A 27,869-nucleotide genomic window follows, 5' to 3' on the forward strand; every position below is an offset into this window, starting at 1 on the left:
CAAAGGAAGTCAACACAGATAAGTGATGAAGTCTCGCGGATCTGACGTTTGACAGTATTGTGCCGGTACAATTATTAACGATTGTTAAATTTTAGTGCAATAATAAATATTAAGGGAGACAAAGTAATCTATTTATCAGCGTACCAACCATGGAAGGCTTGAAAGACACCGCAGTTAACAAAACGTCTGAACTCAAGAGGGAAGTAGACTCCCTTGACGATTTTGAACATTTAGGGCATGATTCCAGTCCATTAAATGAAGGTAAAGAAATTACCGGCGACTTGTTAGGATTAAAAAGCGAGGTTTCAGCGACAGCACGTGATATAAATGATGAAATCGATAAAAGGGTAGAAACTGTAGGGACTCTCGTTACCGACAGTTTCGACCCCTTAAAGTCTGACCTGCTAGACCAACCATTAATTCCTCAAAAAATGGATTCTAATCTTCTACAGATGGGCGACAACTTTCCCGATAGAAGAGAAGCGGACGCGAAATTGGACAAATTCCTGGAGGAGTATAAGCCAACCGTCCAGGGTTTAGATAAGTACGGTTTGCATAATATTCAATCTTTCATGGATAGCGAGCGTGGATTTGCTCAAGAACAGCCCAAGACACAGTCTGGTAGCGATCTCTTGGACCGTTATTCGGACAGTGAACCCGACGACGACTTTAAGCCTTCCAAGTACGATAATATCCCCAAGAAAGAGGAACTTCCGGAATCGTTTGGCTCTACGGAGAATTTCAAAGCTGAAACTTTCAAAGATGTCGACGAGATCCAGCCAGAGATCCCTAAAAAGGATTATCCCGCAGATCCTCCCAAAATATATGAGACTGTCAGAGAAAAAACTTCAGAACCTATCGTACAAAAAGTTCCAGAACCGGTGAAGGAAAAGACACCCGAACCCGCAAAAGCAAAAACTCCGGAGCCGGCGAAGGGAAAGACAACACCGGAGCCTGTTTTTAAAGAGAAAACTCCTGAGCCGGTAATAAAAAAAGCTCCAGAGCCAGCAATAAAAAAAGCTCCAGAGCCGGTAAAAGAAAAAATTCCTGAGCCTGTAAAGGAGAAAACTCCAGAGCCTGTAAAGGAAAAAACTCCAGAACCGCCAAAGGAAAGGACTCCAGAGCCCGTAGAGGAAAAATCGCCTGAGCCTTTGAAAAAGCTTCCAGAGACGAAGATCGAGGAAAAGAAATCGAAAATTGCTCCCGCCGATGCCGAAGCTATTTTCTGCAAAATGGGATTGGGTAAGTCTGTTGTAACGTTAACAAGTTTTTTATATATTTTTTATGGGCTCTCGTATTTTTACTTAATTATAAAATAAATTTATTTTATGGGACTTTGTAGGAAAACATGTTTTGAATTTATTTGATATAACTTAATAACTTTATAATAAAGTAAAATACGATGTAAAATATTTTTTAATTGCCTATTCTTATTCTCAAATTGCATAAATTCTACACATATTTGCACTCCAAAGTTATTTTTTAATAATTCAGGCTGATAGTGAGATTTGTTTTCAGTATTTCAATAATCTATAATTAATCCGTATTTATATGTTTTATTCTTCTCTTATTAGGTACACAACTCGAATAACGAAAAGAATTAATATTTTTAGTTACTTTGCATTACAAGAAAATTTATTGTACATTATGTTTGCATGGGCGTAGCTACAATTGTTGTTTGGGGTAGGCCCAGGGTTGCAAACTCTGGAGGCCTCCAAAAATAAAGTTACGCAGTCATCGACTTGCCGATATGACAGATGATAATATTTTTTTCTGGTGAATGCTTGATAAATGCTTTTTGTTATATGTAATTCGACGAAATTGTAAGATTGATTTTTTTTAAATATAATGAAGCAGAGTAGTGATTAATTCCGAGAGAAATTATTTTATTCTGCACTCCATGGTTATTACGTAATCTGGCCGCTCCCACAACGAAACATGACATTAAAAAAAGAGAAAACGATTTAAAAAAAACTGACATTTTATTCACTCGTTTATTCAGTATGCTTTTTACAAGACTAACCTAGGTAGGATTTTATTTTTCGTAAGTTCCTAATGACAATGACAGAGTTATTGATTATTCAAATTTCTTCAAACCTTTCTGACGAACTGACTTTACATAGAATATGTCCATTTCAGGCCTGTTTTTGAATTTGTGTTATCAGTTAGGAAGTTGCCTCTGTGATTCTTGTGGCTTTGTCGTTCCTGCTTAGATAATAGCTTTTCTGATGTCTTGGTACATACGTGTTCTTATAGTGCAACAATTTACGACATTTTGAACATTTAGACGGTATTCAAAATACCATTAAGTCAGCGAATAGAAGAGCTATAAGTGTATTTAATTATTAGAAAATTACACATTTTTTTGAATCGCAAGAGGTCTAACTTGTGGACAAGTAAGTATCCATAGTTAAGTAAACTACCACGTAGGCCTTGCAACTAGGTTAATAAATATTAAGATGGATAAAAACCGAATATTAGGTGCGTTACCTATTATATACCTATTTGTCACTCTTAAATTCGTCATTCATTGATTTATCATAGTTATTCTTTTTTGGAGTAGGTTCGCACATATTTAGCTGAATGTTTTAATAATGTTTATCCAAAGGTCTCCAATTTGTTAAAAGATGTAACGTGGAAATTAGGTAATAAAAATTTGGAAAAGTACACAAAATACTTCGCACTTTAAATCCTAAAGTAAACAAGATAGGCGAAGGTTGTTATAAAAATAGATTATGACATGACAATATACAATTCATACAAACGTATGCATAATGCAACATAAAAATGTTTCACTCCTATTTTGGAGGACCGCAGAGTCAAGCGATTCAAGAAAACATTTAAAAATGATTCATTTTAATGTGCAACATATATAATAAATATGTTTATCACATTACATGTATCAGAGGAAAGAAAAATGTACCGGTATCCAACGTCATCAGAGAAATTGTCGATATTATAGTTAATTTATTATTAGCCTTGCACTTTTACATTTATTCTCGAAAAGATCTCGGAAAATATGTATTCGGTGTCTATTTAAAAATAAATAATTCTGCTCTTATAAATAGCATATTCATAAGTCACTGGTAATATTTATTTTATATCAAGAGAAACTAGGTATACATAAATATTTTTTTTATGTTTCACATATAATAACAGTTTGTTGCATGTCGGTGCAATAACCAATGAACGAAGAAGCCGGAATAAATTGAAATCGCTAACAATATGACCTGATTTCATTCTACCTAGATACTATACTAATTAAACGGATATAAATAATTCTTTGGTTGCTTTTATATACAACAAACATCAAATGTAATACTGGGTGTATTAACTTCTTTGTTTCAAGTGCAGCGAGATTTAAAAATCTAAAATGGATATCTAGGCGGAGAGTACGAGAAAAATAGTTTTTCTATGCGGTCCCTCGAAGCTTGTTAACTGGCCTAACGATCACGATATTGACCCTATTACCAAGGTGGTACCTATTGGAACAAGTAGATGTACCGAGTCCCAGTTATACAATTTTATAAAGCAATAATTTATAAATGGCAAGTGATAAGATAGTATTGTCTTTAATTTAGTGGGATGGTTAGATAAATCATTCAGTTAATGGCAGTTATACAATTATGTCGATACGTCATAATAATTTGAGGTAACGCAGTGGTGTAGTCGCAATAAATTACCTATTGTAATTTAAAAAAAAAATGACGTTCTGATCCAGTGTGACTTAATATACAGGACGTTGTAATAATGTCTTTATGATAATAATGAGATAATTTGATGAATGTGATTTTATATTATTTTGGCACGATAAAAACGATAAAGGCTGATTTCATGTTAAAACAAAATTCGTAGTTTTTATGCGATAAAAGATGGCGGGCACGAACTGAAAAAAAAAACAAATAATTTCAACTTGTTCACGAATTCTTTGATTTGTGACAGAACTCAGATTTGGCCAATTACTGGGTTGATCTGTTGTTCCATTTCGTGAATATTGATATTTTAATTATTTTAGGATAAATAACGATTTCAGTTATAGTGGTCTTCGTGGGTTAAAGATCAATAGTAAATTAAAAAAACCAAATTTTTTATTCATTTCAACGTTTCGTTTATGTTGTTTTAGCTCATACTCAATACTCTAAATTTCATTATTTCATTATTTTTTTTTTTTAATATGCTTATAGCACAATTAGACTAGGACTAGACCAATTTACCTACACCCGCTGTTTCATATTAACGTAGGTACTGAAACTTTATAGATACAGAGTACCTACCTATGTAGTTATCATCTTTTGAATGTTTAAAGCTGTAGTTCTGACGAGAATATATCAAGCTTTGAGCCCTGAAGATGGTATAAAACAACATCGATTGGTTAACAGTGAATTAAAAATTGTGTTTTTTTATTATTATTGATCCTTATCCCAAAAATGCAATGTGCTAATGTGCTTAATGTAGAATTTGCATGAGATTGCAACTTACGACAATAGCACCTGATTTCAACTATGTAAAAATATTCAAGCACATCCCAGTCATTGATTATATTTACTCTTTTTTTAATTATCCAATTAATATTTATTTGCTTTAAACTTTAAAGTCTTAGTTTAATTTTTACTTGGTGTAATATTTATTTTGTTAATCGTAGTAGTTGTAAATATATTATATAATCAGTAAAAAATGTGTTCGAAATTTTTTTAGGAGTTTCTCAAAAAAATCGAAATGGCCGGGATCCGCAAGTCACAAAAGTTTGAAGACCGCTGGTATATACCAATTTATGTTGTGACACCGACAACAAAGAATATAATTTGGTAAAAATTCCTCACAGTGCATTTTTCATTATGTGAATAACAAAAAATCGTGCGAATGCTACTTTTGCAATTCCCAAAAATATATTAAAAGGAATTCCTTTCCGTGAGCTCGTCTTTGGGAAATTCGCGCGTAGATGGCAATACTAGTCGCAGTTTGGTCGACAAATATTGGAACATTTTAAATTTCCAAGGTCTAGGTATCGTATTATCCGTCACCAGTCATATGATACCTATGTACTTGTTGTACAAAGGTTTCAAACAATCGTGTAAGTTTGTGTGATGCGGTATTTTTAATTTGTCCTGTATTAGCGTTTATCTTGTTCAGACACTCTTATACCAGGGACATAGTCCTAAGTCCCTTGTTCTGCACTATCAGGTCGATAATAGGCGCGACGCCTGCTCAGTGGGCTACTGAATCAGGTACATTTCTACTATATTCCAGCTAAACGCGCAAGTAACGTCTTCACTGACTCTCTCGCGTCGAACACTCGAATTCCCTGCCGGTGTGGTGGCTGTGTATTATTATTATTATTTCGAACTAGTGGTTGTGCCGTGATGGCGGAAGATTTGAAGTCTGTCGCTCACCAAGTCGTCGAGGACGTCCTCAACGGGGTAAACCCAGAATTGAATAAGGTTCGGGGTGGTGGCTGTGAAAAGTCGTGTCAAAGGTCGCTGCTATGCGTTCTTTTCAGTCCAAGTATGTATCGGAGTATTTTTCATGTTCTAAGACTATCATTGTAATAATAGTTGGCCAGATATTTACCTATATGCCCCAATTTGCGGGTGAAATTAAATCGAGCCACTCCAAAAGATAAATGATCCTATAAGCAAGAATTTATATCGTAGATATGTTCAATATTGTGATATAACAATTTTGTAATATTGAAAACATTGTTGAAACAAATTTAAAACGTAGGTAATGCTTAATTAGGAATAAGCTGCCTATATTTTAAATTTAAATATATGCATTCAATCATAATTTTACTATTACTAATATATAATATCTTTAATTTCCCACAGCTTTACTAACACACTTTTTTGAACAAATATAATATGTACATAGAGGTTTTACTTCAAATTTGATTTTTATAGTCGGGTACTTATTAAAATTCATAGATAAAATTCAGAATAGTGTCAATAATAAATAGATCTCTTAAAATTTTATCACGTGCATCAATAATGTTTTTTGTTAGTATTGGTACAATCTTGATTCTTGTATTGTAAATTCTCGCGTTCAATAAGTACAATCGAGTGTGTGACCTATATATCTAGATTCTAGAAATAAATGTGGACAAAGATCTTTATGTGATTGTGCAGAAATAATCGTAATCGTTTTTTTAAATCAGATATTACTTATCTGTTGTGGTAGGTGTCGTCGATAATGTGATACTTCATCTTTTACTGTCGGACACTTATTTGGTTTTCAAATTCATTATTATGTGACAATATTTATCCAACTGAACTTCTAATGGATGTAGAAGTGCTCTTTGTGCTTTAAATTTTTTGAATGGAAATTTTATTTCAGTTATCGTGTTCCCCGATAGTTTTTCTACCCATACAATGAGCCAGTCTGTAAATATTTACATGTTTCTTATGAAAATAACTGATAAATTGTTGAGACGTCGATTTATTGATGCGTTTTATGAACGCAGATGCACATTTGTCCATATCCGCTTTTTCTCTTTGAAGTTGTGCTTGTCTGGGAGACTTCCAAATCTATTTCGATAAATTCAGTAAAATATAGAAAAACCACGCCAAATAATCGCATAGTAATATCATTATAATAAATTCGAAATGAATTACAAATGTTACTTGTGGTGTAAGATGTTAGGTCCTTTGATTTTTTTAAAAAACTATCTGTAGGCTGAAAATGTAAAAAAAGGCATTTAAAAATTAGTTTTCTCCGTTCTGGTGCTGCTATGTGCCATTCTTTGTTTACCGATATTAAATTTCTTATCATGCATTTCGGTTAATCATGCTGTTATTAAAACAATCTGTTATTATTAAACAAGAATAAGCATTATAATTAGTCCTTAACTGTTCGCATAACTATAAATAGATACCTGTTTTCACGTTGTGTATCAAAACAAACAATATTATTAGGTTCCAACAATTTATTTCATACAAGATGGTTATGATTTTTTCAAGACTCGTAAGTCTGATTAAGAACAGTAATTTAAGATTCGGTGTATAAAACGCAATTGCAATATCCTTGTACCTCTAGTCGTAACATAACAGGTAGGGACAACTTACGTACTTTTATAGTAATTGTTCAAAGGAATTAAGTATAATGTTAAAATCGGATAATACAAGGCAATCACCCTGTACGTCGTCATAAAGGTTTATTTATCCATTATCTTATTCTTAAAGAAACAAACATTTTTATTTAGTTACTAAGTAATTAATATAAACGATAAACTGTTTAACTTGATTATTCATGTTCCAAATTTGTTTGACAAAGGAACAGTTAATATTTTATTTGATGAAATTATTCCTTTTAGATAAAGATATACATTTTAGCGTCATTTTTTGATTTCTTATCCTTTATATTTTTTAATTTCTCTCTTTTATATTTATCTTCCTATGCTTTTATCATTGATTTATGTAATGGTTTATACAACCCATTATCAAACATGAAATTTGAACTCTAAATCCTACCTATACATATTTGTACAATTTCAAAAAAAAATGTCGTGTTTTCTATATCTCCCAAAGATTTTTTATGGAAAGGGATGGAACTTGAACTAATGGTTTATTTAATTAAAAAATAATTTACGGAATTCGGATATAAATATGTGTACCAATGGCAGAGGATACTACAGGGACTGAGTCAGTCTCGTTAAAGCTTAAGAAATTTGACGCCACTGAATATTTTGAAAATTTAATCACTGCTTGTGAAATTAAGAAGCATTTTTCATCTTATCAAAAAAAAAAAAAAAACGGGAAGTATATCCGAATTCAGTGAATATTTACGTTTACATATATAAATAATTAGGTCATTCTCTAACAAACGAAGATATTTTAAAAATGTGTTTTTTTTTCAAATTTCAACACCACTCTGGTTCTTGAAAACTGTCGACTTGTGAATCCGCGTGTGTATTACTTTTTTGGCTTAAAATCACCCAAAGAAATCGACCCTTAAAGTTTGACGGCATATTACTAACACCCTGTATAATGATTTAGATTTTTATTAAATCGATTAATATCTTGTAACACATACTTTTCTCGGCTAATTATTGCCCTGTAAACGTGAAAAACAAAATGCATGAAACGTTTGATTTATTGGTCTACAATACCAAGAACTAACAGATTGGCGGCAGTGTGTGGTACTGCTACTTAAAAAGTGTTTAGTACGATTTAACATGATCAAAATAACACAAAAGTTGTTTCTTATTCAGATAATTAACTGTCACATAATGTTCAAAAATTGTGTGAATCTCGCTTTGAATTATTGCTATCACAAATTGAAACAAAAATTTCTTCATACATTTAGTCTGCACTTTTGTTAAAAAATTATTTTTTTGGACACAAATAAAATGTATTGAAACTGCATGTCATCTATAAAGCTAGCCGTTTCTCTTTATTAATCTAATTGTAAATATTGTAATATAGACTAACCCTCTTCTCTAACACTAACTATTTATTTCCAGATACATGGTTTAACCCAGAAAGGCTAAATCCTAAAGGTAAGTGTATGGTGTGGTGTGCTTCACTCGAACTAGTTGATTGTACTTAGTAACATTCCTTCATATACACATAGATTGGATACACAGTATTACTGTGCTTTAAAAAATTACCATACAGGTTTGGAAAGTACCGATGGTCCATCTGCCGTTACGTGAGAGCGATAAAGTAAGTCATAGAAATCCGTGCGATAAAGATGGCTATAATGAAAGCGTCTAATTGTCACCGCCCATTTCGCCCTTCCACAAATAAGAAGTGGATCTTATTTGTGGAAGGGCGAAATGGGCGATGACTATTAGACGCCTTCATTATAGCCATCTTTCTCTATCGCACGGATTTCTATGTATTTCTTTATCGCTCTCACGTAATGGCAGATGGACCATCGGTACTTTCCGAACCTGTATAGGCAGACTTTTAAGTTTAAAGTCTATTACGATCGAAAAGCAATTTGAGGTAGTTGTATTGAATTACAAGCAAATCTCTCTTCATAGACGATGAATGCATATTATAAAGGGGACCTTGAGCACCAATATTTGTCAGTTAATTTTATTAAATGGGTTATTTTTAGATAAACGCGCAATCAAACATTTTGTGTTGTCATATTTTTATTACATTTAGGTGATCCAGAGAGATTATGGTTACCCACTGAAATATAACGTGAACAAACAGTTTTTTCATTGAAGGCTTCTAGAAAAGTTATCGAATAATTATATAGTTGGAGTTGAAAACGCTTGTAATGGTAATGAGTAATTCATTACAGTAAACCATTAGTTAGACGAAAAATCCATAAACATTATATGAAGAAATATATTTTGGCTCATAGATAAGATAGCATAATTATTATTGCAGTGCAATGTGTAGATATTCGATCACTCTGAAATATTTTGTGCTTTCTGTACTGTATACAGTGTGTTTCACTTCAACTTCATAGAGGCGTAACCGAGAGAAAGTAGAAAGTGGAGACATTTTTTACTATTTTGTCAACGTTTTCAAATTTTTTAGCGGAAAATCAAGAAATGCCATTTTTTCAATACGATCTAACGACGTTATGGATTGTACAGACTTTACAGTTATTATACGTTTTTGTAGGAAATCTACTTTAATTTGGTATATCATAGTTATAATCAAAAAACGCTTAGTTTTCGAGTTATAGTTAAAAAACTGAAAAAAGAGCCGAAAATTTGAGGTTTTTTGCAATTTTCCTTGTGAAGCCGACGCCTGGCGAGGTGGCAAATCTCGCCAAACCAGATTCGAATTCAGCACCCCAAAAAACATATAGAATCGGTAAGAAAAAACTTCTACATTTTTTTCCTGAAAACGCCGCTTCTGAACCTTGGATGACTGAACTAATTGAACCTGACATATATGGATATAATTTATTTTATTTCAAAATTAAAGTAGATTGTTGTCAAGGTTTGTAATAATCGATTAAGATGTTTAGTTATAATATTGCGTAGTAGTAGGGTTAAAATTAACTTCACTTAAATCAAATTACAGGATTCTTTATCTTTAAATTTTCACTGCAAACGAATATAGATTCCTTCACAAGTTTTGGACTATTGTTTAAAAGCGTTTTTTGTACCCCGATTGGTATCATAGTGTTGGTACTCTGTATATCACTATGACTGCGGCTTATGTAAACCAGCTAAATCAGATGAGCCAAAATCGTAAGACGCACATAGCAGGCTGCACATATCGTTATCAGTCTGCAGTGACATTACACAAATCGCCAGACGTATATAAAAATTTTACAATTTAGAAATCGTGTACGATGAAATTTAGAATGAGTGCAATATTACAGCAACATTTCTTGTAGTAGTAAATTAAATTTTCATGGATTCTCTAAAAACGTAAATAGATACGTGATCTATATAATTATATTAAAGAAATAGGTATACATGATACAAATATTTTATTGATAATTGCAATACATTTTAAAATATTTGTTTATTATTATTGCATAATAGCTTGCACAAAGTATTTCCGACCGTATTTGCTGCACAAGAGAACATCTTCGAATTATATAGATTATCCTATTGCTTTAAGTCTGCAAAAAATATATAGCTATTACCTACAATTATACTTTTTTAATATATTAAATAAAACATCGAAGAAAATGTGTAAAGTAATAAAAGTTTTTATATAACAAATATAAAATATATTTGCAATTAATTCACTGCATTTTAACGAAGCTACTAAACATTCTTGTTAGAATCTTCATTTTGAATTCTACATATTAGCGATATGTATCTACATATAAGTATGGACATGGTGCATTGCTCTGCCAGCGGATTTACCCCATTTTGTATCTCGCAAATTTTAACGTTGACTTAACAGATTTTTACACTTTTGAACAAGTTGGAATATAAGACATATCTACAACATTTTGTATATACACCTAAACATGTTTATCTGGTATGAGTCTCTAGAAGACTCTAGAACTAGAACTCTAATAACGGCTCCATTTTCGTACCCAAAATTGCATTGTCTCCCCATTACCATCCCATCCCTAACAGAAATAAGTCTTTATATCATATTTTATAGGTGTTACATTATTATTACTTTATACACATTTTAATAATAAAATTATACCTTCACGATAGTTTTTGCCAAGCCACATCTTATCGTGTAGTTTTAGTTTTACAAAAATCATTTAGTATTTTATTGGCCAAGAAAAGATTTTGCCCTTTTTAAATCCAATGATCGAACACTGCAAGAATTAGTTACGACTATTTATTCGCCGTCTCTTGTATTGCGGTAAACCACTCTATGTGACGTCACGAATGAGAGTTACGGCCTTGTTATATGAGTGACGTTAATTTATCCGGTTTTGCATTTTGCGGCCTCATTTTAAAACAAGTGCAAGTCTGAGTGCAAGCAGATCTTTTCACGACATAACAGTTTCACATACAAAGCATGCGTCAAACCGTCTAGAAAGTACACAAAATTGAATATCGATTTTATGGGGACCGGGCAAGGGACGGACCTCCGCGCAAGCGTCTCCCTAAACGGCGCACGCCCGTTTTATTTATTTACCAGCCAGTGTTGCCAGAGGTGGTACAACTACATATTAATTTTTTGCAAATTTTTATAGTATAGTAGTATTTTTTTTGTATAGTCTTTCCGAAGTCAGTTGAACATGTATAAAAACGCCTAGCAATAAAATTTAATGAGTTTCATAGGCGTCCCTAAAAAAGTTTTCTACTAAAGGTAAAAAATTATAATAATGTGTAGAAAATTTCTATATGTTCTTTTAGCCAACGACATATTTTAATTATTTATGTCCTCAAACAATTTTATTATATTGATGGTAAATTTCGTTTTGTTTCCTTTTCAAAGGGTCTCCAAAATGTCATGTTGTAATAAATAAAATATCCCTCTTATTTCTCCCTTTCACAATTGTAATATAAATGTTTAATAGAAGGTGCCTATAACAAATTAAAATTACCTGAATCACACCAGTTTCCGCATTGCTGCACTGCACTGCTAGTCAATTTGTCAACAACTGAGATTTTTTGCCCAGTCGCCCAGTGCAGCTGTGTTATACACAGTTTGCCCGCGCGCGCATTCTTCCACTGGGCATACACATTTCTACCACCTCTACGTTTAGTTCGACCAGACCTGTATATGGGTATGGCTAAATAAATATAGAAACAAGTTTTCCAAATATTTCAATGCCGAGTTGCTATGTCAGCGACCGAACCTGGTACATACTGCCAACCTCTTGGTTCTATAATTGAGATCGGAAAGACCATACATCACAATTTTTTGTATGAAACCAACAAAATAAAAATGTAATTTGTCAAAGTAATTAAGTAACTGAGAAAATGCTTAATTTACGCAAAATAAGAGTCGCAATCATTTGTTTTGTAAAAAGCGTTCAAGCACATTTTATAACATTTCTGAAGTAATTTGGCGGCATTCGTTGACAATGTGTTAGCGTAGATCTATAAGGGAAGTAGATGGAGTGTAAAAAATTTTGGACTTTGAGTGACAAAAAAAAAGTCCAAAAGAGACAAATCCGTCGATCGTGCAGGCCATTCTATGACGCCTCTTCTCCCAATTCAGTGGCAAGGGAGAGCTCCATCAACTGGTCTTCGAGATAATTCTCATTATTCTCGATAATGTTTGTCAGTTGGTACATAATATTATCATGGTACATAATATTATCATGGTACATAATATTATCTGCACATGGTACATAATTAATTAATTATGGTACATAATATTATCTGCACCTGGCAACATTGTTACTAACATACTAGCCATTCGGATTACAGCTAAAAGAAACCCTTAAAAGGTAGAGGGTTATTTCTCTCGTCTCGGCAGAATCTGAGACCCCAGACGTCGTCAAAGAGTTGGTAATGGTATTATAACAAAATGCAGACCGCCGATTTTTGAGCTACGAAAATACTGTGTCAAATTTAGTTCCCGCGGCGTGTGGCCAAGTGCCAAGCCGAGTTTGGGATATTCCGAACGACTCCCGGTGCGCCTCGACGCGAAGTCCCCGCGAAGACGTCATTTTTCTCCGTTGACCATGTACGATTTCCTGGACACGACGATGCGGATGGACCGACGTAAGTTTGGTAATTTTTTGTTTGTTAGTCCGATGTGGGTGGTTGGCTGACTGCAACGAACGCGCGCCGTCCGACCGGGCGATTCGATCGCGATCAGTTGTATTTTTTTATAGCCGAGTAGAGCGTGGTGTTATTTTCGGCGGCCGCATCCAGAGTGCACTTCTCCACACGGGGCTTTTTTATACAAATTTCAAAAATAGTACGTGATACATGGACGAGTTGTGATTTGAGTGTTTGTAGTTCTGTTTTTATGTAAAGAGTTTGCCTTGTGTGTCAGACAGGTGCTATATTTGATTTTTGTTGAGCGTTACCTAACAGCAAAAGAGAGTTATTCTAACATATGTGCATGGACGTTGCGAATGGGAGGGGATTTGTATAGGTCGTTGCTCTTATATAAGAATCTATCTATGAATTGTTGTAGGTATTCTGAAAAAATCACTCCAAGTATTTTCATGGCCCCTTAGTTACGATTTACTACTAAATTATTGATAAATATTATACGGGGTGATCAAATTTCTCTTCCTTTTTCACCGATATGGTTCGAAATACGAAAAAATGTTATTAAACGTTGTACGAGTTTTGTCAGATTTTTTGACAGTAAACAGTTGAATGTCACAGCTATAGGCGTAACTTATGTTTTTTTTTTAAATGAGAAACCCTGTAAATCGTTACACCATTGGAAAGGCCGCTAAAAGAGAGAGAGAGAGATATTTCCTTTTTCTTTTTTAATGATACATTTCTGTCCCCAACTGAAAAAAGTTTTCATACAGGAATATCCCGATATAATAAAAAGTACGTGCGTGATTAGATACATTGGTTCGGCTTATTAGTTTTGTGGCACGGTTCCATTGATATTCCAAGTATGTTGCCAACGGTTCCGCTTTGGCAATTATATTGGAAAGGGTAATACCCAGTCTCATCTTCGATTGTATGAAACTCCAAAAAGTATCATAACAAAATAAAATTTTATTTACAAACAGAATTGATTTAATAATCAATAATATCACCATTGATAATAATAAATTGACAATAAAGCCAACTGGAGCATCTTTAATCGTTCTAACCCAAAAAGGTGCAAAATAACATCGAGTAAAATATTACGAACAAGTTTTATTACCATTTAATATAAACAGGCGGTTTAGCTGTAGATTACCATTTTTACGACATGTAATAAAATTATGATCAGTGTTTCACTCGTTACGTACATATTATAGGTTAGGTAGAATTCCTTATGAACAAATTGCAGGAGTATCCTACACAGTGGCGGCTGGTGTGGGACTCTGGGGATGCGAAACCCCCTAGAAAATTTCATTGTAAAAAAATTTAGTTTACAATATTATCTGGATAATTAAATAGATTAGCCTTATGAAACAAAAAAAGGAAATGTTAAATTTGTAATGTGGAGTTAGTTTAGCTCGACTTGCAAAATTCGTTTGAAAAACTCTTAATAAGTGGACTCCGCGTAGCTCGCTCCTACATCTATAAAGTGTTTACAGCGGTGGTCATGGTTACCGTCGCGCAGCAGTAAAAGAGCAGCAGTAGCGCATATTTACTATGCGCTTTAGTCCGACTGTAACCAAATAGTAGCTATTCACGTTTTTTTTTTTTCTTATTAAACGTAATTTGTTCCGGTGTGGATAAAGTTTTGTTAGTTACGTATTGCTTTTTGTGTGATTGTAAAAGTTTAAATTGATTGAAAAGTCAAGAACCGCCACTGTATATACACAAAATCAAATAGCATTATAGTATATACCGTATGCCTACATTCCTGTAATTATAAATGCCGAAGGAAATGATAGTTAAATTGTTCATTACTAAAGTATTCTACCGTGTCTCTTTAATGAGTACTCGTAGTCATCTATGTACATACTCCTAGTGCACGCATGAGTCACAGTGTTGATTTCATTAACATGAATAATAGTACCATAAGAAATTTCACCGACACCAAAAACCGACGTAAAGTGTTTGCATAGTTTTAAAAAATTGTATTTTTCATACAGGGTGAAGCGTTAACAATGGCAAATCTTGGATCTAGAAATACTAAAGACTAAAATATGGCGATTTGGCCAAGCAGGCTTTGAAACAATTATCACAGGAGGCGCTAGTTATGCTTTATAGCCTTGGTTTTAGCCTTGGTAAATCGGAATAGGTTGTTTTCCTTTATAATTTCTTTTAATCTAAAACAGGTCCTCTTGTTTGATTACGATATTTCTGCTCGATTTCTAGATATTTTTCTTAAATGTTTCAGTAGGGCCGATTTTTTCCAGCTGCCAAATAAATTTATTTGTCAATTAAAATGTCTCATACATATTATCTTTTTTGTGACAAATATAGAGTAGGCAAAAAATTTATTAGGAATTGAAAAACCAGCCCTTATTCTGTTAATATATATTAATTAAAAACAGAGGCGTGCGTAGAGTGATAAAAGTTGGACTACTCACTTATTTATTACGACAAATCGCTATCTGTAAAAACCCCAGAAATTCGACGACACTGGATATTCGAGAAATTCAATCACTAACATTTCCGAAGAAACAAAATTTCTGAAGAAAAAAACACTATTTTCGGGTTATTACTCTTTTACTTATATTGGCGTTTCACTTTAATTGAATTTAAAATAAGTTTAGAACGACTCTAGCAAAAAAAGTTTATAGGTTTATTTAATTTTTAATGAAAATGTGATTTATTGTGATTTTTTAATTAGAAATAGCAGGGGCATGACCTCGAAAAATACGAAAAATTTTTGTTACGCATTTTTTTGCTTAGCAAAATGCAAAATTTCTACGGCTATGATTTTTTTTCTATATTTTCATAAAAAACAAATTATTCAACTGGAGATTGTAGAAAAGACCTAAAATAAATTTTACTGGGGAGGCCTAAATTTTGAAGTTCCGCCACTGCTGTTTAACCAACAATTTTGTATGAAAAATGAAGTATTAGCTTCTATTTTAATTAAATTTCCTGAATAGCGTGGATTTCGTCCTTTGCAAAAAATTTACAATATGAGAACGCCTATCAATCAGTATTTCCAACAAAGCAGTTTTAGCATCTTTAGAAACTGTATTTAAAAAAATGTAGGTATTGTACTAACTGTTGCCCGACCTGCTGCCTCAAAATAATTTTTTCAAAATCGTTTGATCGCTCCTTAATTATGTACTTAATAGGTATCTGATTTAAAAACAATTTTCTAAACTCTTGACATATTTGTGATTTTCGAAATGTGAGATTAGATTAGGTGTAGGACTCACGCGCTTACTTGGCTTCAGCGAGGTCTAAGTAAAAGGTTCCCATCCAAGGTTCCAACTTGGAGGTAGAACGCCACATGTAGATATCTTACAAGTATTCTTCACGTAACTACTTTCTAATGTTCGTTACATCACTCGAATTTCGTGAATGGGAGTGAGACGGAGCCAACCGCCACACCACGTTTTGCTTTTCTCGCACAACGCGACGCGGCCGTCTTTTCTTCGTTGAGTGCTTCGGCGTGCTACTTGTAGGGTATTTCGAGTACGTTTTTTTTAGTTTTATTTCATAAATCACAATGGGACGTAAACAGAATAGGTACCAAGAGGAGTCCGAGCCTCTTACCGAAAAGGGATCCGGTAAGATTTCTATGATTTAATTGAAACTTTTCGACATCTATTCCTAACTCCTACCTGTGTATACGATCGACGACATATGGTATGGGTCCGTTCGTTATAGGTTATGGTTGGTTACCTTTATTATACAGTCGAGCACAGCGACCAGCATTTGTAAATGAGACTTTTCCTTTCGTTTTAATTATCTACGTTACTCTGATAATTTTTTTTGTTCGTCAATTAAGCACGTGGATAATGGCACGTGGTTCCATGTGGCACTGTTATGTTCTATTAAAATAATATGCCTTTGAAAAGTAGTAACTGAGTTTATAGGAGACTAGTTGACTTTTCATTTACCTATCATCATGTTTCCCTTTTCTCCCGTATCTCGGTTATTTTAAATTGAAAAAAAAAACATTGTGTCATAGGCGTCCAGTTTAAAAATTATCAGAGGGTGGACTTTTTAGAAATACATGTATATATTAGCGATTTTTTTATCTGAAAATTAGTAATATATTCCAATTTGTCATCCCTAGAAACTCATCTGTACTACATTTAAATAAAACGTATTTAAATTTGCTCAAGATGGCAGTTGCACGGATAACGAAGTCATGAGTTTTTTTTTTCTTTAATGTATCTTAGGGGCTGGCTGATTCACAATTCTTATAACCATTCCATTTAAATATATTAAAAATAGGTATAGTTTTAACTCGTAGATAAAAAAATCGCTAATATATGTAAAAAATCCATCCCTTTTTTAATTTTTGAACCAGACGCCTGAGACTAAGATCAAATTTAGTTATATCAGAACAAACAATCGCTTTGTATAATTATTTCGTGTAAATTTGTGAAAATTTTTCAATTTTCATTGGAGTGGTATAAGGGTGTCTCCATGAAAAGTGAAACAGTGTATATACATATTATTTTGATATAGTCATTGTCTGCTAAATCGTAACACCTGATAGATATTACGAAGCCGATGTGTATAGCTGATTATGTTCAGGTCTAGTAATTGAACACTAAAGGGAATCAGTCAATGGAATCTGAGAAAGAAAAATTAAAAGTAGATTTTTTATGATTTTGGTCACTTATCAATTCACTCTGTTTCAAGGAGAATTAAAAAACCATCTTGATAAATTTCAGTAACTAATTTTACATTTGCTGCTCATTACATAAGTATTATAAAAATTTATAGGTAATTATTGTAAATTTTGTAGTATCCATTTTTCTACGTAAAATTACTGTTACCTGTTAAAGGAACTGTTAATAACATATTTTTGATTCAGTCGCAGTGTAATCTATAGAGTGATCCGTTTCAAATTTGAAAACCTTGATAAAAGTAGTTTATTATTTTCTTTTAAATTTTAGTTTTAGTTTTTTTAAAGATAAAACAAAAAGCTGTACCTTTCAACGAAATACTTTATTTTTGCTATCTACCTCGACTTTTTTTGTGGGTTAAAATTAAAGAAATTCTGTCAGCGATTTTATTTTTTGTACAAAATCTGAACTCAGTTTTATACTCAGCACTTTTAATAGGCAATAAGCGAGTTTTATAAAAAAAAAAACGACATTTTAAAATTATTGCAGATAAATCTATTAATAAAAATATTATCATGCTTTTATTATTGCAGTAAGTAAGCCAAGGAATAAACAAAAAACAAATAGTAAAATTAATTACATTAAATCGCGGTAGGTGTTGATTAGTAAAAATAAAATGTGACGTTTTGTAGAAAGTACAGTTTTTGTATTCTATCTATAAAGAAGTGGTCGAAATCGATAAAATAAATATAACTTTATCAGAATGTTCAGATTTAAAGTGGGCCACTCTGTATGCAGTGATTCGAATTTAAACATATCGTGTTACATAATTTTCCGTTGCATCAATATGCATTGATTAAGGTTCATGGAAAATATGGTATGTGTATCAAATTACGAATCAACTGGCGTATTATTTGGCAACAATAACATTGTTGCCCTTCGATGACTGTGCAGGAATACCCAAGTAATTTCGTATTTCGCGGATGTAATTTGTGAAAGAGAAAATAAAGTAGAAGATAAAGCTTTTGTCGAAGCTAATTTGGCTGCGAACCAATAATATTAATTGGAACTTACTCTTCCTGTCTGGCAAAAATGAAACATATTAACAGCGTTAACCATTGGTTTTTTTATATCTATTTACATGACTGATAGACTTAAAAATATTTTTAGATAAAGACAGAGATACGCGACCCGTCGTTAAGAAAGCGTGCCAGATTATACATTTTTGCAATTCATTTTATGTGAATCAATGCAAAACCAGTTAAGATAGCCAAATTTTCTACTCTTAATTTCGTATGTGTAAATAGGTACATTGAAATGTTTCGCTAATAAATTCATATTCAACCACTTTCTTTTTTAATAACTGGGGCATTCTAAATATCAGTGGATTAAGTGTGATTTTCTGGGTACTGATGTATTTTTGAAGGTGACCCTTTTATTTAATTTTTTTTCATTAAAAACCTTAAAAACAAAATTTTTCCTATTTGCTGAAATTTTTTAAAATAATTTGGAATAAGTTTTTCGTCTAATCATTTTTTCCTAGACAAGGAAATGTTTGGTATAGCGTTAATGGCGGGTCATACGAGTCAAATTAACAAAAAAATAATTCTTTAAAGGGTTTAATAAGTTATTATGAGTTTCACAACACAATTGTTGTCAACCCTCCTGCATTTCTGTGGACGTCCACTATAATAGTGAAAAATTTTTCATCAGTTTTCTGCTCTTAAATTTACACCAGTGTATATTTTCCCGATATAAACAATATTTTTACACAATCCGGCAATCGCGTTCTGAAAAAACAGCCAGATTCTCGACGATGACGTTTGTATGTTTGCATTTAACGTAAAAAAGTAAACATAATTGCATAATAAAGAATTTGGCATTATAATATAACTATATAGAATCTAGTTTTGTTATGTACATTTTAATATTTACATATTTAGTTGATTTCAACGCAATTTATTGTGTTTTATTTACATTTTTTTTAGAACTTATTGCTTATTTTATGGTAAATAAGTTTTGAATAATGAAAAAATATATTTTCTATGGAGTCATGTTTTTTTTTTTTTACTAAAAATATACAGTGTGCGGCATTAGTGCGTCGAAGTACGATATCTCCTTTTTATTATAGAAGATATCAAAAAAAGTTATTTAAAAAAATTGTAGCCAACTTAAAACTGCACATTTTAAAATTATTTTTGTATATACAGGGTGTTACATACATAAACTATTAAACATACTATTTTTTAAATGGGACACCCTATATATTATTTCAAATTTAGATTAAGCTCATCTCTCCCATGTTTTCAATATAGGGTTTAATTATGTTATATAGGGTATTTCAAAAGTTACGGTCAGTTATATACAAGAATCATTATACCCTAAACAAAACAGCTTAACAATAATTTTTTGCAGGCATAACTTTTTGATATTGGTACAGTTTTATACATCTTTATTATTGCAACAGCTGATATAGGGCGAGCCAAAACTCGAGCACATAATTTTCTCAATTTTTTTAAATGAATCGCCCTGCATTTTATTTTAAAAACTGAAATTACACTTTTTGTTCTTTTATTTTTATAAAGCATTCCCTATAGCTAAAATCATTAATTTCTGAGATATTTACCATTTAATAACAACAATAGAGATTTAAAAATTCCTATTATAACAAGTTGGCCGTGCGCAAATGACAGTGTGACAAATTGTTATAAAACATTACAAAATATCCGTTGTTAAAACGAAATTCTTATAATATTAACCAACTTCTTATAATATGATTTTTTTGAGAGATGAGTTTAATCAAAATTTGAAATAATATAATAGTGTCCCATTTAAAAATAGTATGTTTGATTCACCCTGGTAATGTGTACGTAACACTGTATATACAAAAATAATTTTAAAATGTGTAGTTTTAAGTTGGCTACAACTTTTGCAAATAACATTTTTTGATATCTTCTATAATAACGGAGATATCGTACTTCGACGCACTAATGCCACACCCTGTATACTTAGTTTTCATTATTTCATAAAACAAATAAAAAATTTCCTTAATTTTTTACCTTTATTCTAATTTTTAGCTGCTTTGTCATGAAACTATGAAATTAAAAGTTGGTAATCATATCTAATTTATTTTGGAATTTGTACTTGCAGAGAATTCAATCTCGTGCATTTTATTATTATACTGAACTGGAAATTGACATTCAACAACAAGATGCATTTAGAACAATGGGATATGCTAGGGACCGTATTTGAGATGTTATTATTATTGTTTGCATCAAGGTAACTGGTTCTTGGTTGTTTTACCAGTTGTATTTGCCAGTTATGTGAACAACCATTTACGATTTAGAACATAAGACCCTTTAAGAAAAGAATACAAAAGAGTCACCAGTGCTGACAATATATACAATCTACATGAATTAAAAAACGAGTTTCATGCAGTATACACCTGAAATATTTTGCTAGCAATATGATTTTAAAGAATAATTAATAAACACCGACATACATACATACCAAAGTAATTTTTTTTTGACCCACAATTTAATTTAATATGCCCATTGGGCATACTATTTTTTTTTTGTATATTTCTTATTATATGTATTAAATAAGTGTTTCTGATATATACATATGCACATTACTAGCTGTTGTATTTTTCACTTAAAACGTTTTCTTTTCCAGTGGAGAGTTTAATTTATTGGCGTAATCCTAAAAAGTCTGGACCTGTCTTTGGGGGAGTCTTAGTGGTCCTCTTGGCCCTCTCATACTTCTCCCTCATCAGTGTGGTAGCATATCTCTCTCTTATCGGTCTAACGGGCACCATAGCCTTCAGGATCTACAGGAACATAGTACAGGCTGTACAGAAGACTGGCGATGGACATCCTTTCAAAGACATCTTGGAGATGGACATTTCTCTGTCCCAGGACAAAGTGAGGGAAATCTCGGAGGTGGCAGTGGCACATATCAATGCTGCTGTTGTGGAACTGCGCAGGTTGTTCCTCGTTGAGGACCTTGTGGATTCTATCAAATTCGGCGTTCTCTTATGGACCCTCACCTACTTGGGCGCCTGGTTTAATGGAATGAGCCTCATCATTATCGGTAAGATCTTTTATCGCATTGAATAGATTTTTTTTAATCTACACTTGCTCACGCAGTGTTTACACACTTGAAAGTTATTATTTAAGAATAACTGTCTCTCGTTATTAAATTATATGAACGAAAAGGAAAAGAGGGAGGTACTGATCTTACTTAACGAATGAAACATGAACATTGTCTATTGCAGTACAAGTAAGCTTCTAAAAATATTTTGGAGTATTATAATTATAAAATAAAATATATCCAAAATTAGTTCGTTGTTTCCAACATTTTTATTGATATAAAGTTCTATGTATGAAATTCTAATATTGGAGAAACTAATTATTTGTGAAACTAAAGTAAGGTAAATTTTAATTTACCCTGTTATCTGTATAATTTCCTTTATCTATGGTATTATTTTTAGTTTAAATTGCTGTTTTTCTTTTTTAGCTTGGGTCGCCCTTTTCACTCTTCCAAAAGTTTACGAGACAAACAAGAAACAAATCGATGCCAACTTGGAACTTGTGAGAACCAAATTAGCTGAAATTTCATCCAAGTGAGTAATTTCTTCAGTTATTGGCGTAGCATGAAAATAAGCCTCATAAATGACAAATTTTACAGTTTGCAGATACTGTTCGATATTTGTAGCATTTTTAACTGTTTGAAATATTAATTAGTACATACTTAGTTTCACTTTTTTTTGAGTATTTTGCCATGCTGCAAATTAAAAAATAAAACGCCTTTATTCTCCGATGTAAAGAGAAGAAAAAATTTATTTACACATTTTTTTTCTTCAATAGGCATAATAATTCTACTGATTTTGCTCCATATCACAAATTTATTAATTAGTTGTAGTCATCCATATATATTTTTCTTCATAGATGAGAGTTATCGCTTTTGATAAGTTAAATATGTAGTTAAAATTTTGGCACTTATTATTTCTGGAACACTCTATATATTCATGCAGGTTTTCATGAAGGTTGTCAATGTTAAGTAGTGTTTTTTTAATTATATTACAAAAATAGTATATTGTTATATTCATGTGCGTAGCTACAACTTTTGCTCGGGGTGGGCCCAGACCTGCAAGCTCTATGGAGGCCTGAAAAACTCTCCGATCATCAATTGACTAACCAATATCAAAGAAGACGTTTTGATTTGATTCTAAAAAAAAGGCCGCGCATAGACCGATTATTTTTCTGGGGTGGGCCGTGCACACCCCTGCTCCCCCTCTAGCTACGCCATTGGTTATGTGTTACTTTTGTAGCGAGCAAATTTTGTATTTTTTGAGGCCAAGCATAGCGTAGCCGAGCAGATGCAAAATTGCGAGACAAAAAAGATACTTTTAATGCGAATAAAACGTGCTATTTTTTTTCCAACCGAAATCTCCCATTTAATTATTAATTTGTGCTTCGAATTTTAATGTAAGCATTAAAAGTGTCAACTTTCGCTCCTAGGATTAAAAGGGAATACTTTTGTTGCTTAGATACCATTTTTTTTCTCAGTAAGGAAAATGTCAACCTTAGAGACTTTTGACAGTCAAAAAATGTCATCGTTTTATGACGACTTATTTTAAATTTTCACTTCACTTGGTGACTTTTTTTAAATACTTTGAGTTGATGCCTTGTAAATATGTTATACTGAGAAATTATATATATANGTAGTGTTTTTTGTGCGTAGCTACAACTTTTGCTCGGGGTGGGCCCAGACCTGCAAGCTCTATGGAGGCCTGAAAAACTGCGATCATCAATTGACTAACCAATATCAAAGAAGACGTTTTGATTTGATTCTAAAAAAAAAGCCGCGCATAGACCAATTATTTTTCTGGGGTGGCCCGTGCACACCCCTGCTCCCCCTCTAGCTACGCCCTTGGTTATGTGTTACTTTTGTAGCGAGCAAATTTTGTATTATTTGAGGCGAAGCATAGCGTAGCCGAGCGGATGCAAAATTGCGAGACAAAAAAGATACTTTTAATGCGAATAAAACGTGCTATTTTTTCTCCAACCGAAATCTCCCATTTAATTATTAATTTGTGCTTTGAATTTTAATGTAAGCATTAAAAGTGTCAACTTTCGCTCCTAGGATTAAAAGGGAATACTTTTGTTGCTAAGATACCATTTTTTTTCTCAGTAAGAAAAATGTCAACCTTAGAGACTTTTGACAGTCAAAAAATGTCATCGTTTTATGACGGTTGGAGTAAAAGGTACTTTTTGGGTTACTTATTTCAAATTTTCACTTCACTTGGTGACTTTTTTTAAATACTTTGAGTTGATGCCTTGTAAATATGCTATACTAAGAAATTATATATATATTTTTTTAATTTTCATCTTTATCAGATCTTCTCTTACAGACCAGGAAAAAGAGCTAAGAGAAAAAGAGTACAAACAGTATTGTACTTTTTTTCGTCTTCAAAAGACCTAGCCCTCAAGCATCAAAAAATATTGATTAGACCAAAAATTATAAACGAGAAGTTTATTTATGACTTTTGAATTAAACATTTGTAAACTGCATTATTATTACCAGAATGTTTTGGCATCGCATCCTCTCATTCCTTATCACTGTCTAATAACTCACACGAAATCTGGAATCGGTAAGTTGAATAGTTTACAAGTTATGGCCTTATGAATAAATTAACTAATCGCACTGATTTTTTTCATCGTACATTTGATAATAATACATTGAGATCATTTTTTTTTTAATTTCAAATTTGCAACCTGGAAATTTTTTTTATTTTATAACCTTAGTTGCAAAATGAAATATACGACGCACGAGCGTGATATAGTTATATATTAACATATTCGGAAAGTTTATGAAAAGAGCTTTAAGTTAAAAAAAATCGTCAGAATTCGTTGAAAAATAACGGAGTTACAGACTGTCAAAGTTGATGGCCTATTGTTAAACAAATTAGGTAGGTAGTGGCAAAAAAATATTGTCATAACCGGCAACCCGAGTACTTTCCCAGATAAAAATATTTTATTTGTTATTTGGAAGTATGTTAAGTGCATAAGAAATATTGTTAAAAGTCAGAGGGTCGTTTGATATTTCGGCGAGCCATGGCGCGGTGGATGGGTGGAGGAAGCGAACGACAGCGAGTCCGAAGAAATTGACGATAATATTCATAGTCCTGCCATTAAAAAAGCGAAATTCGATTGAAAATAATATATTTGTACATAATATTTAGCATCTATAGTGATAAATTCAGCTTGCCGAAACAAAAAGTCGCGTCCAACTCTATATTTCCTGGCCTATTAGTCACACTATAACTATAAAACTATGAATTGGGGTTTTTGTCATTTTCTCTTTCTAAATAGTGGCAATGTCTGCATAATATTCCAGAAATTAACGATGGGATATCTATTTTCAGGGTAAAAGCAGCGATTCCGATTGGCAAGAAAGCCGAGGAAAAGAAGGAGCAATAGGTGTTTTAGTTGTAACAAATAAGGAGTGAAACTCTCCAACCACACATGTCACAAGAGGAACCTTTTTAAGTTATATACCACTTATATGATTTCTTTATTCCATCCGAAACTTAATTAATCTTTATGAAATTGTACCGTAGGCGTACAATTTTTGTAAATAAGCTGTTATTTTAATCATTGTATTTTGTTTTTCAATGTTTGTTGTTCGTTTTTTGTAATACATGTCAATATCAATGCAATTCAATGTTGAATTCTAACATTTACCTGTGTGTATTACAAAAGATCTTATATATTTATAATAAGATTATATTAAATATAGATTTTATGATTTTATTTAGTTTTATTTCTTCTTTTTTTTTAAATTGGTTTTGGTTGGATTGTGTTTCCGCTGGATTTTATTACATACTTAGAGTGATAAGAATTTAATTTTAGAAGGAAAAGTATAAATATTTAAGATATTCAGACACTACTCGATAATATGTCGTAAACAAAGTAGTTGATTTTTATTTATACGAAAGGAATATTTTATATATTTACTGTGTTGTCTTTATGTGATGCTATAGTCAAAGTGAGCACGCAATTATATTTGCCAAGTATATAAGCAAAGGATAATTTATTCATGTTATTTTTAAGAGCAGCTGCATCTAAGCAAAATTTTTCGCTCCGGAAACCTTTCCAGGAAACGGAAAAGAGTGCAGCAATGTCGAAAACGATAAACTGTGTCTGGTAATCGTGTACGCTGCTTAAAAATGTGTTTTAATGCAATTGCTCTTAAGTCAGTACTAAAACTAAAGTTAGACTGATGTTACTTTTATTAGCAGCGTTAAAAGTTGTCCACGTTAAAACGTGAGTACGCCGTACTATCAATGTTAAGTGTATCTCTTCTACACTCATTGAATGTAACTGTTCACATGTAAGAAGACCAAAACGTATGTTTCTAATTAAATATATAAATATATATCTATTAAATCTATTACTAATTAAATAGTCGGCCAGATCTGTTATTGTCATCTACTACGTCTAAACTCTATATACATATATAGATTTAGTTTTATTATTGAGAGATTTTAAATGTATGTGAAGGAACGAGGGTTTATTTAGACTGTTGCATACTTTTATATAGCTTTGTATTTGCTTTTGAAATTAAATTGTTTACATCTGCTTAAGTTTGTGTTTTATTCCGCAACCTTGGGATCACGAAAACTTACAACAGGATTACAGAAAATGTGGATATACAATATAGTGTAGCCATTATAGAGCAAGTTCAATAAAAATGGTCCTGGAAAGATCATACCATGTTTTTGGTAGAGAACTAAAGATGGCTCTATAGCAAATAGGCAACCAGCAATACATTTTTATAGATTTTATTACACAGTTTGTGTAAATATAAATCAATGCACAAATAACAGACTTTCTTCCATTCTAACGCAGATTTTCTATAAAGTGGAGTTGGTTTGAAACTCAAATTACTTTTTGTTGTAAACAAATTTGTAATTTGCCGCTTTTGAACAAGTAGCATCGTAAATTACAAATTTCTTTACACCAAAAAGATATTTGGGTTTCAAACTAAGTCCATTTTATAGAAAATCTGCGTTAAAATGGGGGAAAGTCTGTTATTTGTGCGTTAATTCATATTTAGACAAGCTGTGTTATACAATCTATAAAAATGTATTGCTGGTTGCCTATTTGCTATAGAGCTATTTTAGAATTTGGAAAAAAATGTGATTTTCGTGAATGTTCAAGGAAAAATCGATATAAGGTAGAATGTCAGGAACAAAAAGGCTTTATTTATTGTATCCCATCTCCATCTAGAAAAAACTCGTGTTACCGAATTTTCTCCCACCTAAAACTGTGTTCCTTTATTCTTCATATAAATAAAATTCGATTACAATAGAATATGAAAATATTCCATGAAAATTTGAAAAATTAAGAGATCTACAAAATTTCGTAATAATTCCAGTTTTTCCAGATTAGTGTATACCATGATATCTTTTTAGGTGTACAGGATTCAAAATATGTTAGTCTTCACTCCACTTTAACAGAGCTGGGTATGGATTCTATGATGGCTGTCGAAATTAAGCAAGTTTTGGAGAGATTTCGATCTCTGCAAGAGACATGAGAACAATGATCCTAGCAAAGTAACCTGTTTAAGTGCATGTTTTCGATTATACCTACTTTCAGTTTTTCCTTTTTAGACTAAAAGAAATTCAAGAAGGTAAAGATGGAGCAGTACAAGACGACCAGAAAAGCTGCAATCACCCTTTGTCATGATGATTTTTATTTTATTTATTATTATATTATCAAAATTCAAATTTCATTAAAAAACTCGATGAGTGAAAATCGATCTATGTCGTGATCTTGTACTATAAGTCTTGCTCATTTCTTTAAAAACGGAAATCTCTAAAACTGACAGAGCTAGAGAGGAATTGAGTGCAGTTTTGAATTTATAGGGCTGTTATTTTCCACTGGAAATCTCAAAATATTTTTGAAAACCATCGGTTATCCATTATCCATGAAAATTGTCAAAAAATTAGTGTTCATGTAAAGGCAGTACCAGGCACCCAGGCGGTACCATGCGCAACTGAGGTCGCTGAACACGTTGTGATGGTCTGTTTTTGTGCCAATGCCTCTGTTAAGAAATAAAATCTTGAAAACTGATGGAGCTAGAGAGGAACTGAGTGCAGTTTAGGGTTGGTCAGGGCT

At 32.3% G+C, this 27,869-nt stretch overlaps 1 protein-coding gene across 8 annotated transcripts; it reads left to right on the top strand.

Moving 5' to 3' along the window:
- LOC108911825 (reticulon-1-A) lies at positions 1-26,332 on the top strand. 8 transcript variants are annotated; one of them, XM_018716864.1, is made up of 5 exons: positions 1-1,242; positions 8,456-8,491; positions 21,358-21,774; positions 22,201-22,306; positions 25,112-26,332. In XM_018716864.1, the coding sequence occupies exons 1-5, from the start codon at positions 150-152 to the stop codon at positions 25,164-25,166; spliced, it is 1,707 nt and encodes a 568-aa protein (XP_018572380.1). In that variant the 5' UTR covers positions 1-149; the 3' UTR covers positions 25,167-26,332. The 8 variants fall into 8 exon arrangements, with proteins under 8 accessions (XP_018572380.1, XP_018572388.1, XP_018572440.1 ...); XM_018716882.1 differs by lacking the exon at positions 1-1,242 and adding an exon at positions 5,063-5,502 and having other exon boundaries at positions 25,112-25,499; XM_018716872.1 differs by lacking the exon at positions 8,456-8,491.
- The last annotated feature ends 1,537 nt before the right edge of the window (positions 26,333-27,869 follow it).

Source organism: Anoplophora glabripennis, unplaced genomic scaffold (assembly GCF_000390285.2).
Source record: "Anoplophora glabripennis isolate ALB-LARVAE unplaced genomic scaffold, Agla_2.0 scaffold6, whole genome shotgun sequence".
NCBI classification, from domain to species: Eukaryota; Metazoa; Arthropoda; class Insecta; order Coleoptera; family Cerambycidae; genus Anoplophora; species Anoplophora glabripennis.